General features: G+C 45.2%; 1 protein-coding gene across 1 annotated transcript; it reads left to right on the top strand.

Moving 5' to 3' along the window:
* Positions 1 to 1040: 1040 nt before the first annotated feature.
* LOC308664659 (uncharacterized protein) lies at positions 1041 to 6716 on the top strand. The gene is made up of 6 exons (XM_081322097.1): positions 1041 to 1048; positions 1768 to 2333; positions 2494 to 2608; positions 2743 to 2822; positions 3448 to 3588; positions 5817 to 6716. Exons 2-6 carry the CDS (start codon positions 1863 to 1865, stop codon positions 5970 to 5972), a joined length of 963 nt encoding a protein of 320 aa, XP_081178223.1. The 5' UTR covers positions 1041 to 1048; positions 1768 to 1862; the 3' UTR covers positions 5973 to 6716.
* The last annotated feature ends 6369 nt before the right edge of the window (positions 6717 to 13085 follow it).

The raw sequence follows: 13085 nt of genomic DNA, 5'->3' as shown, positions 1-13085 counted from the left end.
TCTAGGTTGCTTCTCTCCTTGGTTAGTTTCCATCCATTGTTCCTTGTCCTGCCTTTAGGTGCTTTGGAAAATAAGTTGACCGCCTCCTCCTTGTGGTACCCTCTCAAATACTGGAAGACTGCTATCATGTCCCCCCAGTCCTTTTCTCTAGACCGGACAAACACAAATCCTGCAACTGTTCTTTGTGTGTTTTAGTCTCCAGGCCTTTAATTTATTTTATTTTTATTTTAATCCCATTTATATCCCGCCCTTCTCCGAAGACTCAGGGCGGCTTACAAGCTTAGCAGTAGCCTTCATTCTATGTATATGCCTGCTTATTAGGGCTTTTGGGGCCCCCCAAGCGGCATTATTACAAAGTCAGCTTATTGCCCCCAACAATCTGGGTCCTCATTTTACCTACCTCGGAAGGATGGAAGGCTGAGTCAACCTTGAGCCTGGTGGGACGCGAACCTGCACTAATTGCAGGCAGCTGGTGTTACTTAAGGAGGCATTAGCCCACTGCTCCACCAAGGCTCTTGGTTGCTGTTCTTTGTACTTTTTCCAAAGTGTCAACCTCTTTTTTCTATATGCAGTGAGCAAAACTGGCTGCAGGATTCAGTTTTTCCTGAGGCCTTTTGCTTCTCGTGCAAGAAACTTCTTCAGCTTTGAAGAAGCTTCTTGGATGAGGAGCGAAACAGATAGATAGATAGATAGATAGATAGATAGATAGATAGATAGATAGATAGATAGATAGATAGATAGATAGATAGATAGATAGATAGATAGATAGATAGATAGATGATAGAGATTATTGGCCAAGTGTGACTGGACACACAAGGAATCTAGGGTATCCTACTGGGTTGGACTAGATGACCTAAGGTCCCAACTTTGTTCTTTATTCTATCTTGGTCTAAATAGAGGCCGGTCTGAATGGCCGCTAAGGTCCATCGCGATCGCGCTGTCAGAGATGCGGCCATTGTCCGCAGGTCCCACTAGGGCGCGCTCGCTCGCCTCCGAGCGCCCCTGCGCATGCTCCGCTCCGAATCCTGCCAGAGGGGGATGATCAGCTGTGAGTTGCTCCCTGGGAATCGAGATGGGGGGGGGGGGGAATGCCGCGACCCAGAGCCTCCCTGGGAGGAGACGACTCCCCCTTCCAACCGTAGGCAGAGCCTCCCCGGCGATTCTTGCAAGAAAAGGAGGAAAGTGCGGCTCCTTCCCACAAAACACTCCAGAGCCGGTTGCAAGAGGGAAAGACAACCCCCTCCCCCCACACAAAGGGTTTGCTGCACTCGGAATCCCCAGGCTGGAAGGGAGGGGGGAGACCCCCCCCCATTCCTGCTCCTGGCTGTGCATGCTTTTGGGGGAGGGAGGGAGATGGGTGGGCTGCTCCCCTGCCTTTGTTCCCACGGGGAGCATCACTTCGTGGTGCTTCCCCCCCTTTACTTCCACATCTGTTAGGAGTGTAGAATAGAATAACAGAGTTGAAAGGGACTCGGAGGTCTTCAACCACCTGCTCAGGCAGGAAACCCTATACCCTATACTGATGCCCGGAGGATGCTGCTCTTATTCCTCTTTACAAAGGGAAAGTTAGCAGGTGTGAGTGCAAACTCTGGAGGGATTGGTTGGTTAAGTGTGTCCTGGGAGGACTTTAGAATTCAGGCTGAAAGGGTACAAGGGATGAAAATAAGGTAAATCTGATGGGGAAGACTATAATTTTTTTCTCAATGATCAAAGGAAGATAAATATCTCGGCCTGTTGTTTTTCTCTCTTCCTCCTTGCATATCTAAGCTGGAATCATCTTGCCTGGTGATCAAAAGGGCTCTAAAACAGAGAGGGCTCAGTTGCTTGATGAGACTCATCCAGGACCTCATGAATCCTCCTCTATGATTGGAAAGACTTTTATGGGTCCAGGAGGTCTCTTGGCCCCATTTGGACTCGGATTGAACAACGAAAAGAAAATGGAGTCAAAACACCGAGCAGCTGAGAAAGCTGGAAAAAGGAGCCGTCGGGGAACCTGGGTACGAACTGGGCAGAAGAGCCTAAAGGAGGAAGCCATCAATTCAGAGATCCAGCGCTGGAGCTTCAGGAATGTCCACTACCAGGATGCCAAAGGGCCGCGAGAGCTTTGCAGCCATCTCCATCGCCTTTGCCATCAGTGGCTGCAGCCGGAAAGACACACCAAGGCTCAGATGTTAGATCTGGTGCTTCTGGAGCAGTTCCTGGCTATCCTGCCTTCAGAGATGGAGAGCTGGGTGCGGGAGTGTGGAGCAGAGACCAGCTCCCAGGCTGTGGCCCTGGCTGAAGGCTTCCTTCTGAGCCAAACAGAGGAGCAGAAGGAGCAGGGAGAGCTGCAGGTAAGAGACTTCTGAAGGGATATTAGGAAAGAGAAACAATGTTTGAACTCTTCATTTTTTCTTAAAGACAGTTTCTGGTCTTAAAGCCTGCAGAGTTGTGGGCTCTTTCTCCGTGTGCCGTTCCCTTCATTCCTCTCCTTTTTTTCTGCTGGAGTTACAGATTCTGGAGATGATCACTGAGCATCCCATGAGGAGGAGAGACCTGTCCGATCCCCCTCAGGAGCTCCTTCCCACTGTCCCCTCCCAGAGTGACCAAAGTTGGGACACCTCTCGAGGTAAGGGAGGGGGTTCCTTCCAAGCCACATAAGAGCGTCTGTGGCTCTCTCATCTTTGGTGGATCCTCTTTGAGTGTGGTATCTCCCCACATTTTACAAATTTTGCTTCCGCAAAATTTTTGTCTCCCTCTTAGGGAACAGAATGATGCCACTGGTCTTTGTAGGGGCATCTTTTTCTGTTGGCACTGAGACAGCAGCTGGATCTCCCATTCAGGTAGCAGCTTCATTCTTCATCTTCCAGCCTGCCAGTGGCTCCCACCAGGAGCACGTTCCGCAGGAATCCCGTGAGAAGCTGAAAGCGGGTTGTGTTTCCTGTGCCTATTGATGACAGCCAGACAGATTCTGGGATGGGCTCTTCAAAACGCTCATGAAGGTGTTGTATTGACCTTGGGGACTGGTCCCACAGGCCAGAGGGCTGAAATGTCAGGGAGGACTTCCCCGCCCCCTGCCTGCACACACCAGGAAGAACTGGAGCCAGGGATGGGTGGAGTGTCCAGAACCCATCTGCCAGTGGATCTAGAACAGGCATATCAAACTTGCGATGTCATGGAACGTCGCACGAAGTATCGCGACTTTTTCCCCATTGCCGACAGTGGGGTGGGCACAGTTTCAGTATGATGCATCCAGCCCGCGGGCAGGCAGTTTGACATGCCTGGTCTAGAAGGAAACTGGGGTCTCTTTCAGCAAATGGACCTGAAAATCCTGCAGGAAACAATCAAGTTGATAATCAGTCTGCTGTCAATTTTCTTGCAAAAATGTTGCCTTGTTTAATTCTCTTCAAAGGTCCATTTTTAGGGTTTGTGAACAAATGGACCTTTTTCTGTTAATTGGGACTATAGGTTTCCTGTTTCAGGGTCTGGTGTCCTTCGAGGAGGTGGCTGTGGATTTCTCTGAGGAGGAGTGGGCTCAGCTGGATCCTCATCAAAAGGCTCTCCACGGAGAAGTCATGCTGGAAAACTCCAGGAATGTGGCCTCGCTGGGTAAGAGCCCTTCTGCACTATGAATTTCAGGGCTTTGTTGATGCAAAGAGAAATCATGAGCCCAAATTATGGTTAGTCTCCCATCTTCAGCTGGTGCAGAAATCAGCCGCGCGAGTTGTGTTGGGGGTCTCCCGATACTCCCATGTTACACCTCTGCTCCGTGAGCTGCATTGGCTTCCAGTTGCCCTCCGGGTGAGATTCAAGGTGCTGGTGATGACCTATAAAGCCCTACATGGCATGGGTCCGGATTACCTACGGGAACACCTGCTGCTGGCGTCAACTTCCCTCCGTCCAGTGCGCTCCCACAGAGAGGGCCTCCTCAGGGTGCCACCGGTCAGAGAATGTCGACTGGTGACCCCCAGGGGGAGGGTGTTCTCTGTGGGCGCGCCAGACCTTTGGAACCGCTTACCAGTTGAGCTCTGGATGGCTCCCGACCTTTGCTCCTTCCGACGTGATCTAAAAACTTATTTATTTGAACAAGCCGGCCTGGTCTGATGGGTTTGGGGTTTTAACATTGATTTTAACTAATGTACTGCATCGGGCACAATTATTTAATGTTTTTTAACTTTTGTATCTTGTATTTTTGATATTTATTGCCCTGTACACCGCCCTGAGTCCTTTGGGAGAAGGGCGGTATAAAAATCAAATCTAAATCTAAATCTGTATAAGGAGAAGGAAGGATGAAATGTTTAGCACTATTTCAAATTATTTCAAAATGCAAACTTCTAAAGAGTTTTATTCCATCGGTATCTCTCTTTCCAAATTTTCCTTCTAACTTTGCTCTTCATAAATTGTTAGTCTATGAAAAACTCTAGCCTTTTAAACATCTACTAAATTAAGGTAAGCACTATTTTTAATATGGTACAGAAGCTTTTCTGTCGTCTGTTATATCTATTAAGGAACAGAGGTCAGAGATTGGAAGTAGTAAAATGCAGGGATACCTCAGAGAAATTGTTGCTTCAGTTCCAGACTACCACAATAAAGCAAATAATCACAATAAAGCAAGTCACAGGAATTATTTTTTGTTTCCCAGTGTTCACAACGTTATGCTCAGGCTATTATGTAGACTTCAACTTACGGTGACAATTGGGAATGGAACTTCTGTTGCTAAGTGATCCAGTTAAATGAATTGTGTCTGATGTTATGGCCTCTTTTGCTACAGTCATTAAACAAATCACTGTGGCCATTAGGTGAAACTGGCTTCCCTCGTTGACTGCTTTTTGGAAGCTCCTGGGAAGCTTATAAATGGCAATCACATAACAGTGGGATGCCGCAGCAATTGTTGATAGATGCCGTGTGCTGGGCAGAGTAAACAGCTATTTTATGAATTAAGAACTGTCCCCTTAAGGGATAGCCTTTTGGGTAATGTAGTTTTAAGTTACTCGGTCACATCTGTGTTTCGGATTGGCCATTGGGAGGGACTTCTGATTGGATAGCTGGAAATACTGGCTACATGCAGACCAGTGGGGCTTTTATGAATTCCAGCCACGGGAGCTGTTTGCTCCTTCAACATGGGAAACACTACCTCTTTTCACCTACATGTTGGGGTCAGATTATGAAATGTGCTTCAGAAGAATCTCTCCAGTAACTGTGAGTTAATGTTTAGAGGATGCCTGATGAATTAAAGTAATCTGCCTGAAACTCTTTCCATGGAGTTTATCTGCCTGTATCAAGCAATAGTAGCCCCCTTTGCTTGAAACAAAACATGCTGATTGCCAAGTACCTTGATTGTAATGGTGTGACTGCAGGGATGCGGTGATGATTGTAAAAGCAAAGGATCGGTCATAAGTCCCTTTTTTTCCAGCACCACTGAAACTTTGAATGGCTGTTAAATGAAGAGTTGTAAGTTGAGGACTGCCTGCATTATGTAGGCAATATGTCTAAACAAATGATGTACATGCCTTAATTAAAAACATTTTATTGCTAAAAATGCGACTGATGAATAATAATGAAAAAGTTGGCAATCTTGCAAGAATTACCAAAATGTATGAGAGCAATTGCTGATGGAAAAATGGCATCAATAGACTTGCTCAACACAGGGTTGTGATAAGCCTTCAATTCGTGAAAAACCCCTGCAATATCTGCAAAGTGCAATAAAACAAAGTATGCCTGTATCAACTTTTATATGTTCTTCCTTTGCCTTTAAGTTCTGTTCTTTTCTCCTCAGCAAACACAGCTTCTCACAGCTTTGTTTCATTTTTGTACCCCTGTTCTTTTTTCCCCCAAAGGAACTCAGAGGACCTTGCCTCGTACTCCACGGAAACGAACAAACACGGGAGGCAAGCCGTATAAATGCTTGGAATGTGGGAAGATCTTCAGCAAGAGCAGCAATCTCACATCCCACAAAAGAATCCACACAGGGGAGAAGCCGTATACATGCCTAGAATGCGGAAAGAGCTTCAGTCGGAGCAGTAGCTTCTCAGCGCATAAAAGGATCCACACAGGAGAGAAACCGTATGAGTGCCTGGAATGTGGCAAGCGATTCAGTGAGAGTAGCCATCTCATTGCACATAAAAGGATCCACACAGGGGAAAAACCTTACGAATGTATAGAATGTGGGAAGAGCTTCAGTCAGAGCAGTAGCTTTGCCGCACATCGAAGAATCCACACAGGGGAGAAACCCTATAAATGTACGGAGTGTGGGAAGAGCTTCAATACAAGCACCCACCTGACTTCTCATAAAAGGATCCACACAGGAGAAAAACCATACAAATGCACAGAGTGCGGAAAGAGCTTCAGCGAAAATGGGGCTCTTACTTCACATAAGAGGATCCACACTGGAGAGAAACCATACAAATGCATGGAGTGTGGAAAGTGCTTCAGTCAGAGCAGTTCCTTTACTCTTCATAAAAAGAGGCATAAAGGAGAGACGCCATATATATGCATCAAGTGGTAAAAATAACATCCTTGGTCTGCAGTTATTTTCCTTCCCGTAAGAGGGTGTTCAAAGGATAGACATGGCTTGAATGCATGTAGTTCGGAAAACCCATCAGTCAAATCAGTCTTTTTACAACACGTCTGTCAATCTCATAGACACTCCAAGTAACTTTTTTAGTGGAGAGTGATAATTGTGGTGCAGTAAAGCCGTGTTACAAAAAAATGTGCGGGATCAAATGAAATAAACTAGATTTGACATTATTTCTTTCCTTAAATTCAATTCAGATCTAGTTAAATTAATTTAAAAAATTGCTAGTATGATTACTCTGAAATCGTGTATTTATCTGTTTCCCTCTTTTGACATATCAAGTTAAAATCTGGTGGCAGCATTGGGAGGAAATTTGGAGGGACGGGAATTTTGCGGACCACGGGGCCTGGGACTCGGGTCCTATACTCAGATATAATAGAAAAGAAAGTTGAAAACATCACTGAAGGCATAGAAAATACACTCAAGGCATCAGTTTTTTAATGCTTAGGCTATTGTCTGATTGAGACTTCAGCCAAGGATGGCATTCATGTTTAGTGCTTCCAGAATAATCTTGAAATATATAGGTAGTTCTTGACTTATGACTGGTTGCATAGTGACTGTTCAAAGATACAACAGACCCCCTAAATGGGACCTGTGACACTTTAGGTTCTGACAATCACACACACCCCAGACACATGACCACATTTTATCTTGCACTTGCCAACTGGCCAAGCATTTAAGCTGGTTACTTAGAGCCATGGTGGCACAGTGGTTAGAATGCAGTACTGCAGGCTACTTCTGCTGACTGCCAGCTGCCAGAAGTTCAATCCTGATCGGCTCAAGGTTGACTCGGCCTTCCATCCTTCCGAGGTCGGTAAAATGAGGATTGTTGGGGGCAAGAGGCTGACTCTGTAAACCGCTTAGAGGGGGCTGTAAAGCACCGTGAAGCGGTATATAAGTCTAAGTGCTACTGCTACTTCTGGTTTCTGGTGTTTGATAGCAAACACTGGTTCACTTTACAGCTCCTGTGTGCACTTAACGACTGTTGCAAAATGTTTTAAAGTGGATGTGGTTATGCTTTATGGCTTTTGCAGCTTATGACCATTCGAGGCTCAATTATGGTCGTACATCAAGCATTACCTCTATCCTGTCCTGATTTGTTCCGTAGCTCTGAAATGCTTTCTGCATAGATCACTCATGGTTAAAATGAGAACTACTAAAAACTTTGGAATATCTCATATCTTGTTGGAGGGCCCTTGCAACTGTGACTTTTCAAGAGAGTAAAACTCTGGAAGGTACACAGGTGCTCTTGGAGTGAATGGGAGAGAGAGATTACAACAACTCATTCCAAGTTACAACAGCACTGAAAAAAGTGATTGTTTTACACACAACTATTGCTGCATCCCCTTGATCATGTGAACAAAATTCAGACACTTGGCTCATATTTATGATGGTTGCAATGTTCTGGGGTTATGTGATTATACTTTTCAACCTCGACAAGCAGTCAGTGGGGCAAGCCAGGGTCACTTAACAACAGTATTACTAACTTAACAACCGCAATGGTTCACTTAACAATTGTGGCAAGAAAGAGTGTAAAACGGGGCAAATGTTTCACTTAACAATCACCTTTTTGAGCAAAAGAAATTTGGGGCTCAAATGTGGTTGTAAATTGAGTTCTACCTGTACTAGGTTTCCATGGCCATCAAGCATACCAGGAAAAAAAGGTGAAGATTTGAGGGATTTATAAAAACGAAAATCGTGGAATAAAGACAACCAGAGCACAAAAGAAACCATTGGGGCTCTAGGAATAAGTTTAGTAGTGAGCTGAAAAAGAGTGCATTAAAAAGGGAAAGAGAACTGTAATGTACGAAAAGGTAGTGAAAGATGCTAAACAAATCCAAAAAGCTTTTTCCGATCTTTTAACAAGAAAATAAGGGGAGCACATGAACTGTTGAAAGAAAAAAAACCCAACAGTTAAAAGACAAAGTAACCCAAACATATTTTCCTGCTTTCCAGAGAAGGAAGAAGAGGATTCCAGGAGCTAAAAACACAATCCATTTTACACCGAAATCTGGAAAAAGTAGAAAGCAAAAACTGAGCACTAAGCAGGTAGAAGACAATGAAGTGATTGCTGGAAGTCAAGAGTTGTCGGAAAAAGCAACAACTGCAATTAAAGCTGTGCAGGGGAAAAATGCAACTTGGCTGAATTGCAATTGCCCACACTCATTGACAACTGAATGATATATGATAATGCCTGTAGTGATTTAAGTATGTGGAGGAAAAATAAGGATTAGTAAAAGAAGAAAAGACTGGCATGAGAAAGAAAAAAAAACCTAACAGCATATCTTGAGTGATTAAAACTATATCAATAGTCAACATGGCTGCTTTGAAGATTTTAAAGCAGATTGTAAAAGATTGATCTGTGAGCACTCTGAAAAAAAGAGGTTACTAGAGGTTTACTAGCATGGATTTGTCAGAAACAAATGTTACCCAACCAGCCTCCACTCATTTTTGGATTGAGTAACTTCTTTAAATGTAATTAAAAATTGATTTCTGCAAAGCACTTGACCGAGTAGCCAATGACATTCTGAGTAGTAATTTTAATTTAGTGTGGTTGGAATGGCATGACAATTAAGTGGATGCATAATGAATGACTCAAGACTTTTACTTAGAACATGCTCAAATATGATTCTTCATCAAACTGGAGGAAGATAATAAATGGGATACTATGTGAAACTTGGGCTTTGTTTAATATTTTCATCATTAATCTTCAACCAAAGATTATCAAATTTTCAGGCCACGCAAAATTGGATGAGGTCATTTTTATCCTAAAAATAACCAAAGTATCTCCCAAAAAGTAAACATAGAAGAGAATCAGAGCTGGAAGGGACCTTGAGGTCTTCTAGTCCAGCCCCCTGCTCAAGCAGGAGGCCCTACCATTTCAGACACGTGGCTGTCCAGTCTCTTCTTCAAAACCTTGAATGATGAAGCACCCACAACGTCTGAAGGCAATCTGTTCCACTGCTTAATTGTCTTCACTGTCAGGAAATTCCTCCTTAGTTCTAGGTTGCTTCTCTCCTTGATTAGTTTCCATCCATTGTTTCTTGTCAGGTGTTTTGGTAAATAAACTGACCCTCTCCTCCTTGTGGCAGCTTCTCAAATACTGGAATACTGCTATCATGTCCCCTTTAGTTCTATATTTACATTTTATATGTAAAAATATAGCTATATTTTCTAAGCTAGAGTAGAAAGGATGGGGGCTTTGGGGCTGATTTTCAGACATTTCCCCTGGAGTATGTTTATGATCTGGGCGACTCTCTTGCCTCTTGATCAGGAAATGCTGGAATTAAATAATGAAATGCCATTTGAAAAAGTTTGAAAAGCTCTGGTATAAATGATCAGTCAGGAACTGTCTCTGGAGATTCTCCATCCTCCAGGTCATGGTTGTCCCAATGGTGTTTTTTTTTCCCCCAAAATCAAGCAAATTGCTTCTCAACCAAAAAACCTCTGTTCAAAACTGGAAAAGGTGCTTTTTTTTTTTTTTCAAAAAGTTGCCTTTGGAAAAATAGCATCTTTGGGACAACCAGTCACAAGCTTCTCTGTTATTCATGCCCTCTGAATTAACATGAATACGTCTCTTCCTAAACATATAAAAGAATACATTGGTTCCAAGAATGAAATACAGGTAATTCTTGAGTTATTATGGCCACAGGGACTGGAATCTCTGTTGCTAAGAAATGTGAGAGTAAAGCATGATGTTACATGACTGCATAGCTTGGTGGCAATGCCTGTAATCCTGGGTGCTGTTGGATCCCCAGGATGGCATGTGTCATTTGGGTGGGGTGGGGGTGGGGCGGCAAAGGGAGGTGGTCCTGCAGGCAGGCATTATACATGTTGGGTAGGGAATTCCAGGAATTGTAATCCATACAACCCAAGGTTAGCAAGTTGAGAAACACTGTTACTCAATTGTTAGATTGCTGGCTTTTGTACTTCAGAGCCCACCAAATCTGGAAAAAGTGCTTTGGATGGGAAGCCACCTGGAAGCCCAAATCTCAACTAAATTGGGAAGATCCAGAAAGCCACTTCTGTGGCTGCTGAGACAATTGCAGGGAGGAGGCTGTTGGTTCCCTGGAAACTGAGCTTGACTTTTAATAAACCACAATGTTCTTTGACCCATTTTTCTCCCCTGGCATCAAGCGTCAGGGATGATGACAGCCTGTCTTTCCGTCACTCTTTTACAGGTGGCAAATATCCAGAGGAGAACAAAGTACAGATGGTTGGGCATCATTTGCCGCCTTCTAGAGCTCGCCCAGATTTTTGCAGCCCAGATACGGTCTTCCCCACATCTCCTTCCTTCTCCCACCGACACTTCCAACAGGCGACCAACAAAATGAAAAATAATGTGGAGAAAAGCAAGGTTTTACACCTGGGCAGGAAAAACCAAAGGTACAAATACAGATTAGCCAAAACCTGGCTCAAAAACGGTAACTGTGAGAGGGATGTTGGAGTCCTAGTGGACAATCAGTTAAACATGAGCTAGTCATGTGCGGCGGCAGCCAAAAAAGCTAATATAATCCTTACTTGTATAAACAGAGGCACAGAATCAAAATAACATGAAGTATTAGTACTGTTAAGGCCATACCTGGAATACTGCATCCAGTTTTAGTCACCACATATAGAAAACAGATGTTGACACTTTGGAAAAAGTACAAAAAACAGCAACCAAGGCCTGGAGACTAAAACATTAGAAGAACAGATGCAGGGTTTGGGTTTGGCCAGTCTAGAGAAAAGGACTAGAGGGGACATGATAGCAGTATTCCAGTATTTGAGGGGCTGCCACAAAGAAGAGGGGGTCAAATTATTCTCCAAAGCAGCAGAAGGCAGGACGAGAATCAATGGATGGAAACTGATCAAAGAGAGAAGCAATGAGGACAATTAACCAGTGGAACAGAAGTTGCCTTCAGAAATCGCAGGCGTTCCATCACTGGAGGTTTTTAAGAAGAGACCGGACAGCCACTTGTCTTGAAATGGTATAGATTTCTTGCCTGAGCAGGGGGCTGCACTAGAAGACCTCCAAGATCCCTTCCAGCTCTATTCTGATTCTGACCGAGGAGGCGCAGAAGAGCTCTGGCTGAGCCAGCCGGGATTGCAGAAAATATCCACTAGGGGGGCTCCCCGCGCAAAAACAAGACAACGACCCATCGCGACCCTTTGGACAATGTTCCTCCAGGCCTTTCTGTCCTCTACCATCTTCTGGAGTCCATTTAAGCTCACGCCTACTGCTTCAGTGACTCCATCCAGCCACCTCCTTCTCTGTTGTCCCCTTCTTCTCTTGCCTTCCACCTTTCCCAGCATGAGGCTCTTCTCCAGTGAGTCCTTCCGTCTCATTAGTGGCCAAAGTATTTGAGTTTCAGCTTCAGGATCTGGCCTTCCAAAGAGCAGTCAGGGTTTATCTCCCCTAGGACTGACCGGTTTGATCGCCTTGCAGTCCAAGGGACTCGCAGGAGTCTTCTCCAGCACCATAGCTCAAAGGTCTCAATTCTTTGGCGCTCAGCCTTTCTTATGGTCCAACTTTCACTGCCATACATTGCAACTGGGAAGACCATAGCCTTGACTATACGCACTTTTGTTGACAGGGTGATGTCTCTGTTTTTTAGTGTGCTGTCTAGATTTCTCATGGCTTTCCTCCTGAGGAGCAAGGGTCTTTTAATTTCTTGGCTGCAGTCTCCATCTGCAGTGATCTTGGAGCCCAGGAAAATGAAATCTGTCACTACCTCCATTTCTTCCCCATCTATTTGCCAGGAATTGAGAGGGCCGGATGCCATGATCTTGGTTTTCTTAATGTTTAGTTTCAACCCAACTTTTGCACTCTCCTTCACCCGCAACAAGAGGCTCTTTAGTTCTTCTTCACTTTCTGCCATTAGAGTGGTATCATCTGGGGAATCCGTAGGCAAGGTTATAATCCTGCGTGACTACGGAGCCTTTAAAAAAGCATCCGACTCATTTTTTCGGTATTTTTTCCCCATGCAAGCCTCCCTTTTCCTTTCCTTGGCACTTCAGCCTCTCTACCAAAAAATACTCCCTGGTGCTGATTCGCGCATTTTCCTAAGGAGGGGAGTGGGATAAGGGGACGGAGGGGGGGTCACGGAGAGATAGAAAAGAAGCCCCCAGACGCTCCTAAGGACTCGATCCCGTTGCATCTCCCAGCACGCGGGCTCCAGGAACATTGCAGAGCGTAGTAGATTATCGAAACAGATTCACCACCAGCCCCAGCCCCAGCTGGGGGGGGAGGGGGAAAGAGTTAAAGGCGATGGTGTGCAATCCCCGCCCGCAATCCTAGGAAAGGGTCACGTGATCTGCGAAGGGTCGCCTCCCACTCCTGCCTGGGGAGGGGCGCCGGCGCTTGCACCGTCTCGCAAGGAAGCTCGCAGGGTGGATCCAGAGCTGGGCGTGCGCAAGGCTCATGCACAACTGGGCAGAGAGCTTGACATCGCTTCGGCAGGGGGCCGGGCAAGAGACACCCCACCCCCGCGCCCCCAAATTGATGCACCCGGCGAGCTGCTAGCAAGAAGCGCACGGGCCCCGCGGTAGG

Source organism: Vipera berus (assembly GCF_964194415.1).
Source record: "Vipera berus genome assembly, chromosome: 2".
Classification (NCBI taxonomy): domain Eukaryota; kingdom Metazoa; phylum Chordata; class Lepidosauria; order Squamata; family Viperidae; genus Vipera; species Vipera berus.
This window is presented reverse-complemented; position numbering and strand designations above follow the sequence as displayed.

Bases quoted from the DNA above. Each gene is read 5' to 3' on its own strand.
- LOC308664659 (XM_081322097.1), top strand. From the start codon at position 1,863: ATGATTGGAAAGACTTTTATGGGTCCAGGAGGTCTCTTGGCCCCATTT. The intron at 2,609-2,742 runs GTAAGGGAGGGG...TCTCCCTCTTAG, and splicing joins AAGTTGGGACACCTCTCGAG to GGAACAGAATGATGCCACTG. The intron at 2,823-3,447 runs GTAGCAGCTTCA...TTGGGACTATAG, and splicing joins CAGCTGGATCTCCCATTCAG to GTTTCCTGTTTCAGGGTCTG.